At 40.5% G+C, this 25,826-nt stretch overlaps 1 protein-coding gene across 2 annotated transcripts in view; it reads right to left on the bottom strand.

Annotated features, from left to right (window-relative positions):
- Positions 1 to 25,826, bottom strand: part of antxr2a (ANTXR cell adhesion molecule 2a) — a 74,484-nt gene that overhangs the window by 35,223 nt on the left and 13,435 nt on the right. For both annotated transcript variants that reach the window (XR_007887492.1, XM_051422888.1), the window contains exons 8-16: positions 25,034 to 25,094; positions 23,797 to 23,892; positions 20,709 to 20,778; positions 13,262 to 13,340; positions 12,568 to 12,663; positions 7,129 to 7,179; positions 6,014 to 6,103; positions 4,136 to 4,306; positions 3,561 to 3,641 (exon numbers count right to left, since the gene is read on the bottom strand). Coding sequence is in view for 1 of the 2 variants with exons in the window: in XM_051422888.1 (XP_051278848.1) it covers positions 3,561 to 3,641; positions 4,136 to 4,306; positions 6,014 to 6,103; positions 7,129 to 7,179; positions 12,568 to 12,663; positions 13,262 to 13,340; positions 20,709 to 20,778; positions 23,797 to 23,892; positions 25,034 to 25,094 (795 nt within the window). In the remaining variant the exon portion in view is untranslated. The remainder of the gene's footprint in view (positions 1 to 3,560; positions 3,642 to 4,135; positions 4,307 to 6,013; positions 6,104 to 7,128; positions 7,180 to 12,567; positions 12,664 to 13,261; positions 13,341 to 20,708; positions 20,779 to 23,796; positions 23,893 to 25,033; positions 25,095 to 25,826) is intronic.

Here is a 25,826-nt window from a genome sequence, read left to right as displayed (position 1 = left end):
GCCATCAAAGACCGTTTCCCTCCCTCCCCTTCTCCCTGGCTGCCTCCCCTCGCTCTGCTGCTCCTCTCCTCTCTCTTCTCCACGCCACTGCTGCCCGCTCTGCCATCTACACCTAACCTCCCACCGGACAGTTCAGACTCCTCTCACTTTGATCACGTCAAGTTTATCTGTTCAGCCCAATATCACACACAAGTGTCATTGAGGGCCCGGCTGGAGAGGGCCAGCAACAGTAGCAGTTACCGACTCAACATACGCTCTCTAAGAAGACAAGGGGTGTAAAGATTAATCAATACAATTCGGAAATTGGTTTTAATGTTATAGATTCGACTACATCAGTACACAGACCCCTAGATCAATCTAAATGTACCATGAAATGATACATTTATCTTCCATTTTTTTCAATGCCATAAAGAAAAAAAATACTTGGGATTCACTGATATTTTAATTTTTTTTTTGGTGTTGTTTAGAATGAAAAAATAAATGTCTATATCAAACAATGAGAACTCTATCAGATTGCATCGCACCGCATAGAATAGAACAAAATTGTTCCATATTAAAATGCATCATCTATGAATCATACCGTAGCCCATGGACTCTATCTATTACTGAAAACTAGGTAAATTTATAATACATATTAGATTATGATTATTATTATTACATTGAGGTGTTTCTTACTAAAATAAAACAAAATTCAAAGTCCACCCTTGACCTTAGAAACAGCATCTGACAAAATAATTTTACCTCAAAGAGTGAGTCTTGATCAAAAGCTATAGAACAGCTACTAAATGGACCTTGAAGTGAGATTGTTGATCTTGCAACTAAGAATGAATGAATTTGAACTTTGAAGCTAACATGGACGAGAGGTTGCAAAAGTTAAAAGAAAAAAAATTACAGTTCCCTGATAACTTGCAAACTCCTTCTAATCAATGTTACAGAACATTTAGTCTGAAAGAGTCAAAGTTGAAATAAAGTTGTATTCAATCATAACTTAAATGGCTGCCTTTTTATAAAAAGCATTTGTATTCATTGTGACGCTAGAAATTCAACTGTAAGCCAATGTGGGATTTAAAAACATCATAACTCACTTAAAAATAAATGCTTTCTGTTTTGAACAATATTCAGTTGCCATTCATTGCTGACTACTGCTCTGTTAAGACATTACTTCAAACACACACAGCCTTTGTGTCCTCCTGTTTGATTCTCTCCTGTGTCCGCTGTGTACAGTCTTGATCAAAGACTTAGAAGTGAGTTTGGCGCAGTGATCGGCATATGAATGAAGTGAGCCAGCAGTGCCAAGGACTCCACTGGCAGCTTTTCTTCCATGTCCTCTCTCCATCCTACGAGCTTTGACACAACTGGTTTACTCACCAGCGGGCTTCACTTTTCTACACTTCCAAACGGTTTGCTCGGAACAACTGAGGTGACCTCTTGTGTGGGAACATCTATCATCTTTTACACAGTGGGAGCCATGATGTTTCCACATTCTGCCTTTTCTGCTTAAAACCTAGACAGTTGGATGAATATTGTGCAGGGGAACCGTTGTCATTTTAACATGAAAAACAGCAGCCTTTCACGTGAGCGTACTGCAGCAGAATATGAAAGTTTGGTCATCTAATGAGAAGCCAGGCCTCATCATTAAACCTCATAACACAACATAAACAGCACCAGTCCATTTGACAAATAATTTATGTGAAACCAACTCACATCATACTTTAGTCCTTTATGCCCTTACCGAGGGTACTTCCTTTCACAAAGATTAGTGATTTGTGGTTTTGAGACAGGGAGTAATAGCTAGCCTGCATTAGTACTGCTTGAGACAAAGAAAGAAAGAAAGAAAGAAAGAAAGAAAAGAAAGAAACAAAGAAACAAAGAAAGAAAGCATTAATGTGGTAATTTGTAGGTCAAAAGACCTCTAGGTTACACGTAACTGCTGTTGACAGCACTTGAGAGTTACTATAGTTTAATGTGTAGCAGGTCCTAACCAAATATTGAAATATAGTAATTGAAAAGATGTTAGAACAATGGTTATATGCAACCAAGATGATGTCAATCTATGGATCTGAATATATAATTCAACCTACAGATGTTGATGATGTTTATTTTTTATAGTGCATTTTCTGGCATTCTAAGTTCTGCTAAAAAGCACTGTGACGCCCTGAGCAGCAACTGGCAGGCTCGCAGCTGGCTAACCAGCTCGGTTTTTTCCATGTTCTTCAGAGCAGCTAACGTTATTCCACTTGAGACGTTTGCAGTGTGACATCATTCTGTGAACCATTTAAAAAACTCTGGGTCCTGCTCTCAGAGCTCTGTGAGGAGGAAGAGGATCAGAAGGACCGACCACACTAGTCAAAGTTGCCAGTGCCACTTCTGTAATATTCTACCTTATTCACAAAGGGGAAGTGTTTCAAAGAGCAATTTGTTGGTTTTGTTTCAGCATCAAATGTAATTTATTCTTTTAGTTGGAAATATGTAAATGAGCAACTGTTCTATTTTCAAACATTCAAAACAGAGATGTATGCAGCATTAATGCAGGACAGAAGGGGACTTTCTGTGCTCGCTACCACTGCATAAAAGTTTGTTAGTGTGACTTCAGAAGAAGAGGCTAATGAAAACCTGTTGCTGCGTATGAAATCTGGTCAAGAAATAAAAGCTAAATGCTTTATCACTCTACACCAGTCTGCAAACTGATTCTAATCAATGCTATTCATGTTGAGATTAGACATATATCTCAGTGTCAACAGCAGATGGTGTGGTTTGGTGGATTGACTGCTGCCTTAGAAAGCTAAGAACATATCATAACATCTGGTTAACTCTGAATTGGTGGCGGTTTGCGAGCAGCGCACTTTACTAACCGCCCGCGGGGCGTCGGGTTTCAGTGTGTCAGTTTGTGGGGCAGATATGTTTCCTCCTTCTCTGATGGAGGTTGAGAAAAGTTGTGTGACCATATTAGGTTGTCCCTGTCATGCTTCCTTCAGTGAGCCTTTGCAGCTGCAGCTCACATCAGCCCAGTTAGGTAACAACAACACAATGCTAAATTCGTGCCAGCAGCTTCCTTTGCTAAGAGGCAGTACACAAATGATTGTACCTCCATTCCAATACTGCAATAAAACAATGAGTTCTTAACTGTAACTGTGGTGACTCAGAACATTGGTAAGTATAAAAATACTCAAATTATGTCATATAGGGGAATAGGGCTTTAATAATAGTAAAAGAAATATGAATCCACACTGCTTACTGTTGCAAATATCTCTATTTATATCCCTGAATACAATAAACTGCACCAATGACCACTGATGAGACTCTGACTCACTCCCTTCAGGCTGCAGGTTCGTGCAGCTAGAAGCCCAACACAACACTGGGACCCTGGTTTACTGCATCCCACACACATCCTACAGTACAACACCCACATACACATCCCTGTTTATTCAGTCTTGCATGCCTCTACATATATTCTTCATCATGATATATGTATGTATATGTATGTATGGATTATAGTTTTGGCCACTCTGCAAATAAAATGTGAAAAAGGGAAACTGTTAATGTAGTTTTCATTGACTTACCTTGTCTGCAGATGTGGGTCTCATGAGGGAAACTCGGTCATACTGCCGTCCAAGCAGAGCCCACAAAGCGTCAAGACGACCCTGAGAAAACAGAAAAATAGGTTTTGGTTCAGCAACGTGTTCGGTCACCAAGAAAATAAAATTAAGAATAAACAGCAAAAAAAAAAAAAAAAACATGAAAGTAATTTTGACCAAATGACAAAATAAAGGACCACTTACTAGCATTTAGGAGCTTCTAACGGTCTTTATTCAGCTGGCTCCAGTATCATAATGTGACCTCAGTGTGGAATTTCATAAACTCTAGGATTCTTGGATGGCCTTTGGGGTTAAAATCATCTCTCCCTTCACATAAGAAATTCCACACTTATGTTACATGATGACTCCTGAGCCAGCTTCATTTACTGAATGAAATGAAGCTTAAAGGAGCTAGTAAGTGGACTGTTAGCCTGTGTTACCCAATATACCAAATGACAAACATAATAATTAGAGGGAAGAGAACTGAAATGATGCTGGCTGAAAAATGAACCCAATGTATTCAGTCACATCAGTAGCAGGGATATGACTGTAGCGCTTACCTTGATGGGAGTGTACCATTTGTTCTGGTTTTGATGGTAGGTGGGGGCAGGCTTCTGGGTGGGACGTTTGATCATTGGCTCCTCTACGTCCTCTGGTATGGACACTACGGCGTTCTTGGCTTTCTCCAGCCTGGCCCCCTCCTCTGTCGAGCCCTTCTCACCCCAGCGCACCTGGACAGGTAAAAACCACACACACCAATTTAAGAATAGCACTCCTTATTGACAAAATATTAAAATAGACTTTCTGTTTTAAATGATGAGCTGAACCTGATGGTATCACTATGACATCATGGAGGGGGTTTTCTCACTCCTCAAACCTCCTTCAGAGCCACAGAAGACATTAAACAACTAATTAGCAGCAGCCCAAGTCATAATATTCATTAACTACTAAATATCACCCGTGACAGCCAATAAGCAGGCAGGGGAGGCCAAACACACTTTAAGCCACTGAGGAGATAACCAGTACAGGAAGGAAAAACATAATGATAATAAAGGAGTTCAACAACTGCTATCACTATATATCCATAAGAAAACAAAATGACCTGAAAACCTGTTTTTGCTTTTATTAATAAGCACATTTACATGTGGTATAATGTGTTATTGTGTGTGAGTGTGAGCGTGTGAATGTCGGCCTGTGTGTTAGTTAAGCTGTCCTGCTTTTTAATTGAATTCATCACATCTGTTGCAAGGAGGAGATAAAAAATCCACCGTCACATGAATGGGGAGAGGTGATTAATTAGCGACACAGTTTTCAAGCTGTAGGTTAAGCCGTGACAATATAGAACAGCTTTTCAGAATCATCTCTGGGATACATCCCTGGCCTGCCGCATCAAGAAAGAGAGACGGCTGCGATGAATAAAAGATACGTTGTCACCTCAGCCGGCTCAATACGCGTTTGAAATATTGGCAGCGGCAAAGCGGTGGAGGTGGTTTTCGCAGCATGGCGTCTTAAATGCGGATGCACAGGAGAGGGCAAGTTGATCTTAACAAGAACCTCGTTCACCATCCGCAAGGGGGAAGCTTCAGAAGTGGAGATGGGCCTGTCGGTGGGAATCAACCTGCTACAGGAAGAAGAGAGCAACGGGATACCCCAGCTCGCAGTTCATTCAACACTCGTGGGGAAAAAGTCAAGCGGTAGGAGCTCCCTGAGGATGCTGGGAAATCCCTGCAATGCCACTAACTTCCTCGGGGCTGAGAAGCGGTAGGGGGTACGCCAGCGGGATGGGGGAAGGGGGAACATGCCTTTAAACCTGGATTCCCTTCGGTGGAGGCGGATAACAAAGGGCCTGCCAAGGTTTGGGAGTTGGGAAGGGGGAGGTGGAGAGAAGAGGTGGGTGAGGTGGATATGTCAAGTTGACAGCAGCACTCAATCCTTCATCCTGGCAATGACTTGATCCAATCAGACCCGGACGGCCAAGGACGAGATGGCAGGGCCTGTCATGTTGGAGGCATCAGTGGGCTGACGAGGACAGCAGACCCGGCCGGTCAGTCAGTCAGTCAGTCCCTCCTACAACTGTCTGTGTAACTTGACAAACTTGTAGCTTCAGAAACAAGACTGAATGTCAGCAGTTTTCCCTCAACATGATGCCAGTTTACAGGAGAACAGCTGTCAGAACAGCGTCACTTCCTGCTGCCTAGGATTTTATCTATGCAGGATTTCGGATTTTTTTTTTTTTTTTTTTTTGCTGGTTAGATTTGATAAGAAAAGACGGTGCTAATGTTTTAAAATTTGCTGCTCTAATCATTTCACATCAAGACAACTTCAAGGAGATTCATGTGTCAAACATAATGAAAGAGACATGACTTTGTGATTGTGATGAAAAGAGTGTTTCATGCTCCTGAAAGCAATATGTTGGGGGATGAGAGTTAGGCTCTGACCTCCATGCGTTTGATCCCTCCAGCTCCTCTTCCTCCGTAGTAGGAGGCGTCCACAGTTGGCCACTTCTTCTTGGGCAGTTGCTCTGGCTCCTTAAAAAGACAGGGAAATTAGCCATATGCAAAGTTTAGTCTTGTAAAATTGATCAATTCTATGACATGCACTAAAGGAAAGTAGGGCAGGACTCTGCTTGCTATTGTTCCATTTTCTTTCAATCCCATTTCCCATTTCAATCCCAAAATTTGAATGCACTTCCTTTCAACAAGAAAGACTCATTTATGTCATTTCATCAGGCAGGAAGAGACACGTCTGTCCTTACTTCAGCTAGCTACAGCTATCAATTCTTTATACATGGTTCAAGGAATTTTTAAGGATTTCATCAACTAAATAAATATATTCCCTCAAATTATTTCCTTCAGTATTTTTAATCCTCTGCAGATTAAAACTCTGAAAATCTAGTGTTTGTTAAAAACCACAACCTACTTGTGCATATTGTGATGACAGATATGAGTCAGATTTTAATGATATAATGATATCAGTTTCCAGTAATGACTGTTTATGAACCACTAACAACATAAAATGTCATAGACAACAACAAATCAGCTTCAGTTTCTCAGTGTAATATCAGCAGCAACTTATCAAAGGCTTTGTAAAGTAATAATGCGTTAAGTACAGAGTCTTGGCCAGCAGGTGATTAGCCGAGCTTAGCATTAAGACTAAAGCACAGGGAAACATCTAACCTGGCTCTGTCCAAAATTTAAAACAAAATCCACACATTGTGGTTTTAGTGTGAGGTACATTTATAGCAGTATTAATGCTAAACTAGGCTAATGACCTCCTAGCTCTAGCTTCATATTTAACAAAAAGACATGAGCGTGATATCAATCGTCTCGTCAAACTCTTGGAAAGAAAGCCAATAAGCCCATTTCTCACAAGGTGGAAATATTCTTTTAAGAAAACTGACAGCTCAGTTTTGCAGGATTTGTTACTGTTGTGACTTTGCTTGATGATTTTTATTTTCATCTATAATGCTCTAATGCTACACAAATGTTAAAAATTTCATTGGCATCAACTTAAATATTCTGGTATTGTGACAACACTATAGTGAGGTACTCACAGGTGGTGGAGGACGGGATGGTGGAGGAGGTGGCGGCGGGTCTTTGATGACCTGGATACACAGAAAAAGCAAAGGAGCGTCAGCACAAAGTCCATCAGGGGACGTATACAGACACACACACGCTCAAACCTTGTCAAGACAAGCACAAACGAGGCTGACGGAGGTGATTCGTGACAGGTGACTGAGTCAAACAGAGATGTCCCTCGGCTCGTCACACGGCGGAGACGCTGCCGCTGCCAGGCTGCTTTGTAACTGCAACTGGCACCCCATCGCCCCACTGACTACTGATTACAAGGATTCTGCTTGTAAACCAACATCAGGGGCCCCCCGTGCAAAATAAAGAAAAGCTGAAAATCAACTTGTTGACAGGGGAGTCTTTGGGGCGAGCGCCACTGCCCGTTTAGCTCTTAATTAATTGGATGGGGTTCAGTGCTCCCAAGCAATCCCCCCAATCATAAAGTCCTAAGGAGTTAATTAGCTCCAATGAGATACAGAGGAGGAGGCTCGGGCTCAGCTCCAAGCCCCGTCTGCGTGGAAGATAAGTGGCGGCATACACACACAGAAAAAAAAAAAAAACACCACACGCATTACTACGACACACCTCTCCCACAGCAGAGTGACCAGCCTGGCGGCATTGTTCATGACAACACCGGATGACATGGCACCTGAGGAGCAGGTTGTCCACAATGTGATTCCACTCAAGGACAAGATGCCTCTACTGGGGTTTTTCAGATGTGCATCGCAAAGCAAAGAGCAGCCTGACAGTGACATTTGTCAGGTGTCAGTCAGACGCTTCACATACTGATGTCCAACTTTTTACTGCAGGATTGCTGAAGACACCATTGTCACTCACTCTGTCTGTGAGAGAGTGTTTTCCTGTGAGTTGCAAGTCATCTTCTGGTAACAGTCAGTACAGAGAGCAGGGCTGCAGCTCCCAAAAGACAGAGCTCTTATCTATGTTTTCTGAGCATTGTGGGAATTAAATGAGCATTGATGCACTGACCCCTATGCTACGGGGCCACATGCTGAAATTATTAGTCAATTAATGAATCAGTCAGTTGACAAAACATTTTTAAAAATGAAGATTTGCTCCTTTTTTTCTGTTTACAATCACTGTAAACTAGTTATCCTTGGGACTGTTAGGACATTTAATCAAGATTGAATGATGATGAGGTTTAGTAGCTCAAAGGCTCCTCAGCAGAGGTTAATAAGAAAGGAAAGAGTGTTTCCTGTTCACTTCTCCACCCAGTGTGAGAGAAGGCCTCATTTCACCATCCCTCTCTTACACAACAGTGGACATTAGCACTACAAACAGAGTACAGTAGCTGGCCTATAAAATGCTGTACATATAATTACAGTGAGGACATATATCAACTTGAGGTGTGAGGCAAAGTGGAAGGCAGACCTTTGTCCATTAGTCATCAAAGACAGATACTTCACTGTCATCACTGGTTATGCATTTGCTAAATTGGTTTTGGAGGTAAAAAAAAGAGCAATGTAATTATGGCATATCATAGATCCTAACAGCTGTTTTATTCGCTGTTAAGTGCAGAGATACCATCACACTCTCCACATACTGTTGTCATTAGAATAATGAAAAATAATCAATTAGGGTTAATTAATTGCTCTTTGACACACAACTGGCTGTAAGCAAATCCAGTAAAGGTCAACTGGTAGCCTCTCCATACGCTGATTAACATCGTTTCAGCCATACCTTACGTTGACAGGATTATCTCTTTTTATTAAGTAATTATGCAACAGATTTCCAGGACATATTGTGGAATAAATAAAGCATTATACAAATGACGGGGCTCTGCTGCTCTTTCCCAGCTACCTGATGGACAGATGTGAATAGGAGCGTTCAGCAACGTAATTAAAAACTAAACCGCAGGATACTTAACCGCCTGACATCAGCCCCAGCGGCTCGCCACCACGGCCATGACACCGGGGGGCATCGTCCCCCATATGGCTGTCTCCATAACTGTCCAACTGGACTTGATAATCCGTTCATTCCCAACCTCAGGCTCCAACCGTGTTGTGTCAAGCTGTTTCGGGAGGCTTATCGTGATGGATCAGTGGCAGGTAGCATATTTTGAAATTTTAACTTTTAACTATGGACAAATAAACCTGTTTGAAGAAAATAGGGGAAAAGAAACAAAATAAGATAAAAGTTCTGCATCGGAGAGCTACGCTGACAACTTCTAACATGAAATAATCAGAGATTATTACCATATTAAGCACCAACTGAGTTGAAAATGTGTCCAAAAGTGCATCCAATTTAGCAGTGAATCATTTGTAATTTGGATAAACTGGCGATGTAATTCAAAACTGCACCTCCAATCCTGAATCCTTTGATTTGAACTAAAGGCTACGCCATTCTGAGCTTAATTTCCAAACAAATCATAAACAAAGAAATTACCACTCCACAGCTTGTATGACCTCTCTCCTGGCATCAATCCATGTGGGAGAGAGACTGAGAGAGAGAGAGGGATTGTGGGAAAGAGGTTGGGCGTGTGTGTGTGTGTGTATGTGTGTGCGTGGCCTCATCCCGACTGCTGAAACCTGGCAGACTGGGGGTTTAAATATTAACAAGCCACACATGGCCCTCCTCTTCTGCCGCGTCCCTCGATGGAAGGCAACAGCAGCTCTCTCCACCAAGACAAACACGTCCGCGGCCAGACATGCTGCAGGGGGTTTACATTTTAATGCCTTTGTTGGTTTTCCAAAATATGCTTCCATCTCATCCTGGATGGGCTCCCTTCAGGTCCACAAAGCCAGGTGACGTCTATCATTTAAGGGGCGGTGCGGGTGAGCAGGAATGGAGGTGCAGTGGGAAGGGAGGGGCTGGTTGGCGGCGGTGGAGGGAAAATTTGCCTTTATCAGATCTCAGTAGAAAAAAGCAGAGAAACAGAAAAAGACCAGGGTGCACCATCTGTAGCCCCTCTCTCATAGCCCCAAACAATAATCTGTTGTGGATTTTTGTAAATGGTGAAGTGGCTGAGGCGGTTTTTTCCAAAGGGGATGAAGGCAAGAGGAGCTGACAACAGTAGTTTTCATGAATATCCAGGACTTAAGTAAGTTTTAAAGGAAAAAAATACCTTCCACCAAGTACAATAAAGTTGATGAAAATGAAACAATAAAGGAGAGCTCTGAATTGAATTGCAGATTCAAGATTCGTTAATTAAACACAGCCTCAAGTTCCACCTTAACAAACACCCTGTTCACATGGGACCAATAACATGTGGCCATCTGTGGAATTAATGAATAACCTTCCAACCTCCACATTTAGAGAAACACATTTGCACTTACTAATGAAATTATCTTTAATCACCAGAGCCTCTGAACTTAGAACTGCACCAGTCCAGATTTTACATTTAGTCTTTCCAAGATTCCCGCACATCGCTATTTACTCGCTCTTAATATTAACAACCATTCTGTCTCAGATCCGTCATGAGTAGGGAGGGGTATAATTAAGATTGTATTAATACTGGTATGGATACTACTTAGGGTTGAAAATTTATAACTTGGCACATCACAACTTAAATAACCCACTGCAGTGCATTTTACAACAGTAAAGAACACATTAGGAAGGCTTGGCATATGGAAAAAGGTGGCAACAAATATTTTGTTTAAGATCTTTTTCAGTTTGCCAAAGTTAGAAATGTTTTTGTTATTTTACATGGGAGATTTATGTCTGTGCTGTTTTTCAGTGTGCTATTCTCAACGTTTCAAGTGCGCTGAGGTTCTTTGGAAAAACATGATGTCATGTACTTTACTTTAGTTTAACAATTTTCAATGCAATGTCTGTGCACTTTTATATAGCAGTAGTATAGTATACTGTAAGAGGATAAGCTTCATAAGCTTTATACTGTGTTTGTTTACAACTGGAAAAGTACATTGACCTTCATTTACAGTGTGTGAGAGCTTTGTTGAAATCGTTATATTTTGTCCATGTTAATTTTGTCCAGCCCTGCTTTAACAAAACATGCATTCACTCCTCTCCAGATTAAGATGCTGTTTCTATTCTTGATGAAGGGAGGAAATTAGCAATCACCGCAGACAAATAATGATAATAAAAACAGGAGGAGTAAGAAGAAAAACAAAAACAAAGTGAAGCTGAAATGAAACACTGACTGACTGGATTAGCAAAAGAAGAATTCTGTGTTTACCAAAACAAAGTAAGTATTTTAAGCTGCAGCATGGACACGACAGATTCCACCGTGATTAAACCAGAAACAATCTCTGTGATTATTATTAATCACTTCAGTCCCCAGGTAGGCCTAATGTTAGTCCTGGGCAAACAGAGATTTTGGTCGTGCAATCTGTCACTCACATTTGTCTCCTGTTAATCTATCACCAGTTTTGTTTTTAACATTGTGTGCTCACAAAAAAGTGACTTCATTTGTGAGAACTTGTGTGTGATCACATGCAGTCATCAGCCACTCATCTGCAGGATGTGGGCTCTACACTTCCTGTTTCAGGTTCTCTCTCTGGTGTTGCTAAGCCACTGCGGAAAATGAGGTAAACGAGAGGGGGATGGGGTTAAACCAATGTTTGACACACTTTAGAGTGGGCTGGTGACTAATTGCCTGTTGTGATTTGAGCTTTGTGTGGGAATAAGTGGGAATAAACTTCACACTGTGGACCACTTCCCCTGCTATCATTTGATATGCTGCATTTGCAACAGGATGCTTGCAACTGTTATGAAGACATTCTGTGTTCTCATTTATGACTTTTGCTTTTAAAGGGGAATTTGGCAACTATTTCAACTTAATAAACCCGTTTAGAAATCATTTGGATGGTTAAATGGCCTGTTCCGGTGTTAATGGTGACTTTCCCCGCTCCCCCTAGTGTCCCCAGGTGGAAAACCAACCTTGCAACTTTGGGACTACCGTCCCATTAAGTTGGAAATAGGAAATATCTTGAGAAGCGAGAACGAGCGAGAAACACAAACTGCTTTACGGCAGTTCCACATAAACGCACACGCCCCCCTCAATACCGGTTAGCCACGCCCATGTATTACCCACCTCAGTAGACATTGCTCCACGCAAAAAAGTTGCCCGGCAACAAATGCACATCAGCAGCGGTAGAAAGGGGGAGGAGGGTGCCGCAAGTGAGTTTTTTTACGACAGTTTTGTGAAATATACGTCCCAGAGCTGTAGGGGGAGCTTGTTGAGAAAACATGCGACGTTCCCCTTTAATGCTACTGATTCTATTCAAATCAGACATTCAAAATTATTACCATCGGATCCAGAGAAGGTAGCATTATTCTTTAAATCATTTTTGATTGCAGGTAAAACAGGTAACACAATGTCTTTGCCAGCACAGAACCTGCTGCTGTTATCTCTGTTAAAAACTAAAAGTAAATGAATCATCAGCTCTGGTTGCCTAAAGTTGAATATGTTCAGATTTGGTTATGAGCAGTGCAGCAACACTCACCACTGTGCAGCAAAGAGGCCAGAACCACCACATGAGGGCCAGAGCTAAGAGGATCAGCAGCACCAGGAAGACTATTGCCACCGCAAAACCATCGGACTAGAGGAGGAAATGAAAATAACCAATTAATTCATCCTGAAAATTAATTTGGTGTTCAAACCTTAAACAGAATGGTGAAACGAGACAAAATGTGTGGTAATTAGCTGGTGGAGAAATATCAGAAGTATGTTAAAATAAAGGTTTTACCGTCATTATAAATTATATACAAATAATGATTTCAGGTGTAAATTGAATTATTAAATGTTTTACCTTGATTCAACAATTTGATTATTTTTAACTTAGGAAACTGTTTCCATATGGTGCATGACTATGACAAATGCACTGATAAGCTGGGGTACAGTCACTACTGTGGGAAAAAAAGACATGTCTCATCACATTTTAAAGACAGAAGGGAGGTAGAAGGAGTTCTGCTTATCACAGCAGATATCACATACTCAAACCACAACATGAACAACACTACCTCAAACATTAACTGGGGAAATCTAGCTCAGATTATAAAAAGAGGGGTGTGTGGGAAAGTTGGAGAGCTTTTGTTCAAGTTCTACAACATGTACAGGAGGAAAACACAGGATAGAAGTTCAGAGCTCAGTGTCATTCCAGATGCTTTCATTTAGTTTCAAATATGAAGGTAACTCACACATGTGGAAGCACGTATGGTGTAGGCGCTGGAGATGAAGGACTTGCCGTTGTTTAGGCTGATGAGAACGTCCATAGTCCTGTACAGAAAAGAGTTAATTACTGTCACAGTAATATGTTCCATCAACCAAAACTGGCACATACAGAGTTAACTAAATGATCATCAGAGGAATCATCCAGGTGTCCCACATTGATCTAGCAAGAAATTCCCTTTATAAAAATGACAAAATCATCATTAGCAGTCATTTTCTCAAAGGAAATCATCAATAGGGTTCTATCATTAAAATCTCTTATGACTTCCAGTGATAGAATAAGGATCTTAATTGTATTATTTCACAGGCAAGTCCCGTTTAAAACGTAACAATGTAAACGTGTAACAAGTCCAGCACTCACAGTAGCACAAAGCTTTGTAAAGAACACAATGGGTGCAAAATAAATGGTCAGACTCAGAGGGAGGAAATCCTCTCATTATGTCTGTCAGTGTGTGTGGATGTAAGAGGAACCTGACTAGCAGTAACAAGGCTCGTGAACTCCTATGACTTATTTAGAAGGAAATGCGAAAGCCAAAATGGGCGCAATTAAAAGCCTAATGATGAACGGCACCGCAATTTCCATATGTCTATTACGCCCAATCCAATTACCGCAGGTTTAATGAGAATTCAGGATATGGAACGAGTGAAACGCCTGAAATCCTTCCTCAGACACAAAAAGGGGAGAGAGAAAGAAGTACGAAGAGTGGTATTGTGTGTGTGAGGGGCCAGCTGTGAGTGTGTGGTAGTGTACAGGGGAGGCCTGCATAAAACTGGTGCTGTGGAATAATAACAAGAGAACCCTTTGCTTTGCTTTGGATTTTGCCTGAGGCAGTGCCTAGGGCCACCAATTCTCCTGTGGTTCAGAACAGATGAGCAACCAGACCATGTGTCCATTACTATGCAGTGTATTCTAAATATTCTAAACTGACTCCTTTGCACCTTTCCTAATTTACCCACACTAAATATTTAAAATACAATTCATGGAACTTTAAAATCGGATGCACTTTGACACTTCACTTAACATGTTGATGCCTCTACTTGTTTATCCTATTCCATCTTTTCTCATTTGATAAGAGATGCTGATCAACCATATTTAAGTAACATCTCCAAGATCTCTTTTTTCATATGTACCATTTAATTGTTGTTGTTTTGGTTTTTTTTTTACAGAAAATTTTAAAGTTACAGGCTCAATTAAAGTAGTAACAGACAGGTTGAGGATAATGGTGAAGTTTAAGTGTTTTTATTTTAGGTGACGCTGCAGATTACTCCACGAGCACTAACTCCCACTGTTCCACTTGCAGCAAAAATCTGTTTTTTTTTTCCAAACCTGATCTGGAATCCTGAAGCATTTAAAGAAACTCAATAGCAAAAAATTTAAAATTAAAAAATTCAGAAAAACAAATAACATAAACAAACTCAGCTAACCAACAATACAGCGACAAAATTAATTAATAAAATATCTTACGAGTCATAAAAACTCTATTAATGCCAAGATTTGTGTTCACACATGGGGTACCTTATTGGATTGTGTACTGTTGTTACAAGGTTTAAATGAGAGAGGAGATGTATGACAGTAGAGGTTCATATATTTATCATCCCTCTTTGTCACTAATTAATTTAATGTAACTTTGCGACACAGAGAAATTATAAGTTTGTCATCAGTGATAAAGTATAACAAATTGTATTAGACTGGGTTTAACTGAAGTAATGACGAGGCAGCATAACAGTGACATAAAAGTTGACCAAACTAATTTTAAAGTTTAGAAGAGACAAACAGCCTTCAATTTGATACAGAAAACATGGGTTCATTTTTAAATTTTGTGTAATATTTCCACATCTGTGTATTCCACACACTTTATTCTGATCTGCTCTATCTGCACTACAGGTGTTAGTTTGTTTAAAACGTTTGAACCTGATCCTACTGACCTAGCCCTTTAGAGACAACCACTAAAAAAAAAGACATGCTTGTGCTACAAACTCTCTCCATCATGAATATATCCTGTGCACTGCAAAGATTTAAAAACTCCTGATTTTGAGTGTGAACCAGTTTGCTTCGATCAGAAAACATCCCTTTGTGTCCGACGTGGATTAGTGAAACGCTGCACGCCTCTGCAGATCAGCGAAGCCGTTCCAGGTCCTTGCATGTTAACTAAGTGCTCGTGCTGAATGGGTGAGGGGAGAGGCTAATTTAGCTGACACCCTCAATCCATGATAATGGTGGGCAGGTTGTTAATCAAGCTGGAGGTGTACACCCCGGCGTGTGAAGGAGGAAAGCTCCCAAGCGAGTTACACTGTCGAACCCCCCCACCCCTCCTCCCCTCGCCTGACACTGCTGGACATCCTTAATGCACCACAACCCAACCATAGTCAGCGAGGCCTTTCTTTTTCCTCCCTGAGACACTGACTGCTAATTTAGCGAGTTACTGTTGAGTAGACAGAATCTGCTCCGACACAGAGGCATAAGTCATATACGCCATCTCCATTTTACCCTTTAATTTCCAGGAATATTAACAAAAGAATGATTAGTTGGCAACTCTATTAAAGTGGTTATTCTGTGTATTTAAAATCCCTGGCAGATAATGAATATTGTTAGTTGCAGTTTTTTGTGTGAAGGCCTATAAACAAGCATGTGCATGTGTGGTGAAGGTGCACCGAAACATTTATGCAGTAAATTATTTTTTGCAAATGATGGCCATTCTTGAATGTTACACCCAAAACAAGCAAAACAACAATAATAAAGAAGAGACAATAAGGGTAAAAAAGGATTTTAAAAAAGGCAGCTGAATGACTTTAAAAAGGAGCCAGATTAATAATTTAAAAACCACTCGCTGTCATTTAACTTTTCCATGGTGAAAGCCAGTGAGTGACACTGAGGAGAGAGCTGCAGCTGCTTGGTGGGTCGATGGTTATGTTTGAATAAATGGGAGATGAGAGGGAAGAATGTCACGGGGCCCGAGGGATCAGTCAAAATTTGGGTAGAAAGCGACAAAGGCTCCCAGGGACACCAGTTGAATGGCTTCTTCCTGTAGCAGATCTGTGGCTCCACGTTGGAAAAACTTTGTCCCCAGGCTCTCTGTAAACTGTCAGAAAGTAAGCCCGCCATGACACTAAGCTTTGGTGATGCGATACAGCTGGAGCAGCTGACAATGGTGACGCTAATGGCTTTCAAACTTCCCTTAAAGATGTGAAAATTGAGGAGGCTGAATAATTCACGGCAGAGCATATGCAAGGCCCGTCACTCGGCATCCAGGAGTCATCACTCTGCACGAGTTTTGTGTGGCTGAAGTTCTGACGGAGGGGAGGAAACTCGACTGACGGGACGGATCACCTCACGAAGGCTGCCGACCAGATGAGAAGTTGTGTTCCAGAGTGAGGCATCCACCATTGTGAAAGACTGACATGCAAAACTGATTGATGGTACCAAATTAAAATAAAGTGGTTTTCTGGCATGGCAGCTGGTAACTTAAAGGACCACACCAGTTTTTGTATCTATTTTTCTTATCTACCAATTCATGTAGGCACTGCTTTCTATTAATGTCTGTAACAATTAACTGACTTACTTTCTCATGTGGTGTAATCTATCACAGTAAACACTGAGTCTTAATTATGTTTTATCTATGTTACATTATCGTGTGACAGTACTGTAAAACTTTTAATGACAAAATTGACATTATTTCATTAAATGTTCAATGCCAAAGATTACACAACACAACAAGCAAATATAGAAAAATCAAAACAATAACTGCTCATAACTGTAGTACAGCAGACACAGCATCATTTTAAGCAGTCACAAGCCAAAACCACTGGGAACCACTGCTGTAAATTAAACAGGCTGAAACAAACCAAACCACGTAATACCCAACACTAGTTATACAGACTGATCAGATTATGACATTTATACAAAAACATTATCTCTTCAGTTGATCTACTGGAAGCACCGGACTTGTTTGTCACTTTGAATCAAGTGCAAGTTGAAAATTCTCTGAATGTTATGTTTCATATTATTGCTTATTTTTGTTATCCAGTCACAAGAAGAGCTTGGATAATCTGCCACTGCACATTTAAGACCTAGAGCAGACACACTGCTCCTTACATCCTTCAATCAAAGAGAGCCGGTTCCAGCTTCATCGTGTGACAACAAATCACTGCACACCCAAAATGTCTGTGCCACAACATAAAGGACAATCAAACAACAGGACAGTTCCATCGTAAACATCTTCATACCCCAACTGGAGCAGATGGAGTGATGCCACTGCTAGCAGCAACCCTGGGACAGCCTGTTTAATTATTGACGAGCATTAGCATTAGCTACTGTACCTGCTATGTAAAGCAGGTGTTGACTCCCCCCTCAGTTATTTTTTGTCCTCCACCGTTATTGTGAAAACACCAGGTGAGGACATGCTGCTGCAAGAGCGCAGCCACTTAACCTCTCGATCAGTGCCCCAGCAGGGTGTGCTAGGTCTCCTAATGGGGATATACAGAAGAGGGAGGAGGAGGGTGGAGGGAAGAGGGTGGGGAGGGAAGGAAGGGCATCAGCAGATGCCAGTGTTTCAAGCCTGATGCCGCAGCTGTCAGCACAGATGATGCCTCCGCCGTGAGTGCTCCTACACAGCTCGATGACCAACTGAGGACACTGTGATTCCTGGACATCGAGGCTGGATGTGGAGTCGCCTGCTCCGAGTTCCCGGTGGGACAGGAAGCTGCAGCTGAGCACTTCAACTCGGGTGACTGCTGTATCTGAAATATGTTCCCCAGCAATATAAGCAGCGTTTGCTGAGGAGAAGGCCTTGCGTGTAACACAACATGGTTACAAAGGGGAAACAGGGAGAAGGAATATGCAATGAAAAGGCGATTCTTCTTCGGCTGAGTGGAGCCATGTTAAAGCAGCGCCCTGTGCACCGGGAGCGGTGATGGAGCAGAAGCAGACAGATGGACAGAGACGGAAGTTTCTGGGCTCTGCCGTTCCATGCAGGTGGTCCTGGGTGCAGGGATTGTCAGTGCATGGTGAATTATTTAAATGGGGAGCGTGGAAAAGGGAATGGCTGCATCTGTCGCACATCCTTTTAAAGCCCCTCCAGCAGATGTGTTTACTCACCGCCCGTACCAACTAACTACTTAATGGGTCACCATCGGCAGCCAAGAGTTAATTAAGCAGGCCTTTTGCAAATGGCGGGCACGCAGCATCAGCATCAGCTCAGGTCCTATCAGGTCGTAGCCAGCGCTGTAGCCCTGTGGTTTACAGATGTACTCGCTCAAGTTCATCTTTTTACCGCATCCTTGGCGAGTTGGTTGAAAGATATCAGATTGTGCTTTGCTCTTCTGATTTCTAAACAAGAGGACAATCTGGATAGGAGGAGGATTTCTCCAGTAGCTGCTACTATAAAGACAAACTGTATTCCAAATGTTGCTTTTCTTCACACTGAGGAGAATCAACTGCAATCCCACTGCATTGTGTGAATATCCTATATTACTGAAAGTGAGACCAGATGGGGAAAGCAATAAATATAGTGTTTTTAACAGCTGGAGGAAAAAAAGCAATGTAACCTACTGTAAATAAAAAATAGAAGACAAAACTGTGAGAGCACATATCTCCACAGGGGCTGCACAATAAGTGGTTTTATTATCTGCATCCGGATGCAAATATGTATCAAAATCCAAAAAGTGAATGGCAATAATAGGACATGTCAGATATTTGCACAGTAAGTCTTTTTATATACTGTATCTATAATATGTACTGCACAGGACTGTATATGCATTGACATATTGCTGCAGAAGAGCATTTTGAGTGTATGCTGTGTATACGTGTACGTGTCTTTATCTATTGATTTTTTAAGTCATTCATTTGTGTATGAAGAAATTAAGAACTAGAACTCAAAAAAGGAACATACGTTAGGTCTTATATCCTTTCAAAAATTCACATTCCTCTTTCAGCTTCTTGCAAAAAGAAATCATTATCATGAGCAGTTTGGACATTAACATGAAAGGATTATCTGAGGTGAGATTCAAGTTGATTTGAAATAGTTACAGCATCGCCATCATCATATGATACATAATCTGTTTTAGAGCTGAAAGACCTTCAGGAGCCAGCCGCACATATAATCATACATTTTTGATTGGATTGCAGTCATCGAGGACATTAAAATCTGTTGTTCCATCTAGAATGCCTTAGCGATCATCTGTTATGGTTTGGGATTATAAGAGCTGACGTTGACATCAAACAATAGCTATGCAGCCGGGAATAAATGCATATTTACACTGTTTTCACTTAAATCTTTGTGGGTTGTATGTATGGGGTGTTTTTCTGTCAGGCTCAGTCTACAATGTTTACTGCGTCTTTACGCTACAGGAAACTCTTCATCCCTTCATCTACTGTTTTAACATACAGCTTATTTATAGATTTAGAAGTTGTTTATGTGCACAAAACAAAAAAAAACAAGAAAGAATAAAGACTGTGCATGTAAGAGCAAGAGACACCAAGATGATTGAAACATCTTTGCTAAATGTGAGAGATATGGGTGATTTAAATAAAAAACAACTCTACAACTGAGCACAGATAGCAGCAGAAAAACAACAAGGCCTGAAGATAAGGGGAAATACATTGTTTTGAAAGAGTCCTTATGTTGGTAAAGTAATATTAAGGAAGTATCTGTGTGCGTGTGTGGTTTGCAAAAGAAGATGTACAACATGACTCACTATGCCGATTTCTACTGAGATAAGCTTCTTGATTTCTAGATGCAGCAGAAAATATAAAACACTAAAAACTGACATCTACCATAAACAAAGCTCCTTTCCTTTTATTCACTATTTTATGGCAACATAACAATCTATATGATAACATATTTAATCTATTTAGGTGGTCCCGTTTATAGATGCTGGCTTTATAAGAGTTCCCTGCGAGATGCCTGTCATTAAAACTTCACACGTTTACTGTTTTTCACATGCCAAGATCAAAATTTAAATACATCTACAGACACACTGCCCGAGCTACATATCAGTTATTTTGGAAAATGTACTTTTCAATGCATTATTATGCCAGTTGACATGTTATTTCTGTATAAAAACTTTGAAATCCCCTTTATTTGGGGTGGCTTCCTATAATTTCTTTCCATATCCATGACAGAAACAAAATTGTGAATTTCAATGCAGCTTGATACAAATATATAACAGTGGAGAAACTCTGCAGTACATTACTGTGTTTAGATTAAGACTTAATATAATGAACACAACGGAATTAACATTGAATTAAATTCAATCTGATAAGAAAAGGAAACAACATTTAATTTTCTGTGGAGAAACCTGCAGAAGACCACACAATTGGCCAATATCTGAAAGCAATATAATAATATTTAATTCAAAATACGTCACAAAAGTAACATGCTCCACTACACTCCAAAAGAAATCATACAGACTACTTACTGTCCGACTTCATAGAGCTTTGGTGCAGGACACAAGAGATAATCATTACGCACAGCACTCGGTTTATGATCTGTAAAAAGGAGACAAAACATAGGGTAAGGTTAGGTGATAAATTAACTCCTTATATGAATATGTGATACAGTCAATTAAACAGATTTACTTTTTTTTGCTGTATATGAGTCAGACGTTTGCCTGTACATAAAAAGCCTATATAACAGTGCATTGAATTTCCCTACATTTCCCACGATTCTCAAGTCAGAATTTATTCTTAATAAGCTCTGCTTACATTTTTTTTATATTTTATGAAATAAACTGACTGATATTATGAACAATATTCCAACATTATCATCAACTCAGTTTTGCAAAATCTTGGTGGAACTTTAAGAGCACAATGAGCCAACAATCCCCACATGAACTCTCTTTGACCTCTTTGACACTCTGTGTGAAGGATCGTTATTTAAAGAAAAAAAACAAAAAACTAAATATCAGTGTGTGTTTGTTTGTGTGTGTGTGTGTGTGTGTGTGTGTGTGTGTGTGTGTGTGTGTGTATGTGTGTGTGTGTTCAGCATAGGCTGACAGAGGCCTAAACCATCTTCAGCCATGGAGGTCTTTCAGATTATTGATATTTCTTTTCTGCTTGTCTGCTCGGGGCTCCAACTGGTTTGGTGATGGAGAAGACTGTAGCATCTGTTCCACATATGTGGTGTGTGTTCCATAGTTGCCATGATGCCTGTCCATAATTATAAGGTGCCCCACTGTTAAAAAGGTCTGGGCTGAACACATGCAAAAGCCAATAAGGGAATAAATAGCCCCAAGTGGGCGAATGTGAGACAGCCTAAACTGAGAAAGGACTAACAGGAAGACATCTGCTAATGGCCACTTCCTGAATCGGATGAAGTTCTTTTTTAAAGGAAAAAAAAATATGCTCAAGTGTTTTAGTCGAGTTGAAATGTTGAAAATCAAAAATAACTTGTCAAGGAGAGAAGTGTTGTCATTGGCAGTCGTCGATCCCACAGATCCCACGGCCAAATGAGAGCTTGAAAAGATTGGCTTTTGGTGCCAAATCCCGTTTGCTTCCTGAAAAAGGATTTCTCAACAGAACAGACTGCAAGCTCAAAATAAGGAGCACAGTGACCTACATACCCTCCTTTCTACTGTTGAATTTAGATCATATAGATAAAGAGCTGCTGATAACAGATATGTCGGGACAGGGGTTTGTTTTTCTATGCCCTTCCACTGAGCTCCCACCATTAATTCACATCAAAGCAAGTTGGATAACCATATGATAAGAAGATTTGTGCCAGAGATGGGACGTATTGTATGTCCACAACATGGACATAATACACAATGAAACACAATGAATCTTCACAACCCCTAAATATAAATCAAAGTGTATGTCACATTCAACAGAGAAGTAGTGTGAATGGCGCCTTACTGCAAGTCAGCAATATTATATCATATTTTAGTTTATTTTATTTCTTTCTCTTTAATGTGCTCATATTCAAGGTGTACAGGACGACCCACAGGACTCCACTGACAGGCCGTTTTTTGTCTTGTTTTCATGTACACCAGGAATCAGAGATCCAGATCACACAGATATGATGTGCAATACCGCAGTGAAGGCGCTATCAGACAACGATGGATACAGGTCTACCATAACCTGCCAAAACCTGTCCAGTAGCTAAGTAGCGTTGGGTCTGATTTTAGTTCTTTTTGGTTGGTCGGCTCACGTTTAGTCCTGTCAGACTGAGTTGAGGGCTGCAATGTATCAGCAATTCTTTGAGCTCTGTTTGCCATGTTAAATCTTTCCATCACTTGCTCTGACGGCCACTATTTTTCTGATTGCTGAGCTCCTGAAAAACTCTGTGTTACTATGACAACCAGCAAGTGATTTTGACATTTATTTATTATTGCTTTTTTTCCTGTTTTGATACATTTGAAAATGTAACATAAAAACATACTAAATGCAAATGTTGCTGATAATTATTATTAGGTGTCAATGTGAAGGTTCAGCTTTCAACCTTGACATGTGGTTGAAAGCGTCAGAAAAAGTTAGTAAGTGGACCTAGTGTTGATATTTTTTGTCAAACCAATTTTTTAAATCTGTATAATAACATCATTGTTATATTGGGACTAAAATATATTTCAACTATACCTATTTACAAATGGTAAATGTGTATATTACAAAAACATTCTTTGAGTCTCTGAAGAGTGAAATTACCCGGTAGAGTAAGGACTAATGATAGACACGATGATGCCTTCAAAAAACAAAAGACAGTGTGCATGTAAACTTCCCCTGTAACCCCTATTTATAAGATTAAGACACTATGAAATGTGGGCAATCCCCTTCAGAAAATTCTCAGTTCTGCAGAGGCAGAATTTAATAGCATTGAATTGTTTCTCTTCCTGTAGACTCAAAGTCAACAGGGCTGTAGGTAAACTGTAGGCTCTGGGTGACTAATACTGCAATGTGGACAATGTGGGTCTTCTTACAAACACACAAAGATCAGCTCACACTGGGCAGTTTACACGTCCATTCATGTTTCTGCTCGTATCGCATACACCGAAAGCAGTATTGATCGGAGATATGGTATAAAATGTAAATGATTATTGTATTAACATATCTGCTTTTTCAAAAACACATTACAGCTACAGAGTCTTGGGGTTTTGACTAAATTTAGGCATCTCCACAAATACCAGTAAGTTATCTATTTTTCTTTGCTTTATTGCCTTTTGCTGTCCTCCATGCTAATGCTGGCCTAGCCTGATGTAAGATTTATGATTTGTTTATTGTCAAAACAAACCCCACAAATTCCAGTTTGACTAGTTTAATTTGGTGAACTGGATGCATGCTTTGAGATACTGATTTAGAACACATATCAGTGAGGACCAGACAGGATTTATTATGCGACTCCACATTTGGCTTTTTGGTTGTTCACAGTGATTACAAAATATCAGAGCTGTTCCTAGCAAACATTTTAAGCTGCAGTTTGAGCCAAAGGAAACTGATCTTAGTCAACCTCTGTGATGACCAACTGAATGCAATGTGTAGTCACTTTATAGCACTACAGTGATTTGCAGCACTTACTGAAAGTTTGCTTGTCCACTATGAAGCTGCAGACGACGCCTTCATTGCTGCGGCCGAGGGTGAAGCCGTTCCCTCTGAGAACGATGTCAAAGGACTCTGTGGAATGTAAACAAATGGGAGATAAGACTATGAGGAGGAACATACATATAGTTGGAGAGTTTTATCTTGTATTTCTTCAGAATTTCAGGGCTTCTGCATACAAAGGGGCCTGAAAAGACTAGCTCCAATGGGTCTCCCTGCATTAACCTTTTACCACCCACAGTTCAGGAAACTAGCACCATGTAAAGCAGGGGTCTCAAATTGGCTCGGGGCCACCGCTGGTATTGGCATCTCATAGGAGGGCCACTTCAAAGTTCAAGTACTACAAGAAAGCGCAATATTTTGAAAATATTTCCATTACTAACATCAGGCCCCAGGCTGACAGTCTGAGATCCCTGATGTAGAGCTTTCACAACTGCTAGTACTTTGACAAGTTTCATGAATATAACATAAAAGTAAAAATAAAAGAATATGTATTTATAGATCACATTTTCTTTGGTGCTGAGATTTAAAACTAAACAACGTCGTAGTTTACATGATATATATGTATATGTATATATATATATATATATATATATATATATATATATATATATATATATATATATATATATATATATATACATATATGCTGATAAAGTTATTTACATCAGCCCACCTGGGGGCGCATCCCCCTCATGGAGCAATCAGGGTCGTTTTTCAGGGTTGAGGGACCTTTTTTGTTTTTTCAACTGGAAATACTGAATACTTTCATGTCTTCAGGCCTCCAAAACTCCTCCAGATTTAACAGTCTGACAAGGATAACTTCACTTTCTTGAATGCTCACAACTGTTAGCGTGTAACCACTAAAGGCTCACAAGTAGACTGCAAAAGGAGCACAAGCCAAAAAGGTTGGGGCCTGCTGATTTAGGTGGACCCTGACCAAGAGCTGAAAAGCAGCAAAATCTGAAATCATTTCAATTTTATGAGGTTCTGAGATTCTGTGGGGAGTTTGAGTCTGCCGTAATGGCCTATGTGCTGTCAGATGATTTTCAACAGCAACTTGTTACCTCACCGCTGCTTGAAACCGAGACATCTTTCCAATTCCACTTGGAAAGATGTCCTAAGTTTAGTAAGCCAGCAGTAAAAAGAGAATGCAGAGAATGAGCATATCTGTGCAGAGCTCCAGGGACTGACTGCAGCAGGAGGATCCACTCACCGTTCACACAGACACTGGAGGGCTCCACACTCAGGATCTCTGTGCACGATCGCTTTAATATCTGGAGGATGAAAAAAAAATGAAATGGGTACATTATCGCTTGAGGGCCAAGAATAAATACATCAACTCCTGGCCGTTATCGGCTCTGTCAAGTTTAGAAAACAGATTAGGGTGCAACACCTGAGAAATGTCTCACTCCTGATCGGGGCCTGGCGGCTAAAGGAGAGCGCTGAATATCAGCGGCGAGGAGAACAGGAGGGAGAAACGGCAGCTGTGTCAGCCTTTATGGGAAAATTATGCAAGACTATTACATTTCTCAGTTCTATTAAAAACCTCCGGGATCCTGCATTATCATATAAAGAGGCCTGTGTGAGCACACTGTCATGAAGCTGCACTATCCGCTATGATTCAATAAATCAACAAAGGACAAACTATGCAAATCCCAGTACACAGTCGGTAAAAAGAAGCATATTAACTGCAATATAGGACACTTGAACCTTTCATTTGATGTTGGGCGAAACTTCAATCTGAGGAGTTGAAGAGGGGAGTGTTTACAGCAGCCTTATTAAATATGATGGTTTGATATGGAATCGTTAAAAGGGGAGAGGGTTGTAGATGACAGCTGGGAGGAAAAGGATCTGCTGCTGTTCCTCTGTGCCACTATTTTCCCCGTCTAATTACTTCCTTGGCAGTGCCCGAGAAAAAAACCCCCCCAAAAAAACAAAATTGATTGCTTAAAAATGACGGAGGGACCCGAGGAATTCACATTAAGTGTAGAAAAGCGAACACTTCT

The sequence above is a fragment of the Dicentrarchus labrax genome, unplaced genomic scaffold (genome assembly GCF_905237075.1).
Source record: "Dicentrarchus labrax unplaced genomic scaffold, dlabrax2021, whole genome shotgun sequence".
NCBI classification, from domain to species: Eukaryota; Metazoa; Chordata; class Actinopteri; family Moronidae; genus Dicentrarchus; species Dicentrarchus labrax.
The sequence above is the reverse complement of the archived record's forward strand: the minus strand, read 5'-3'. Positions and strand labels throughout refer to the sequence as shown.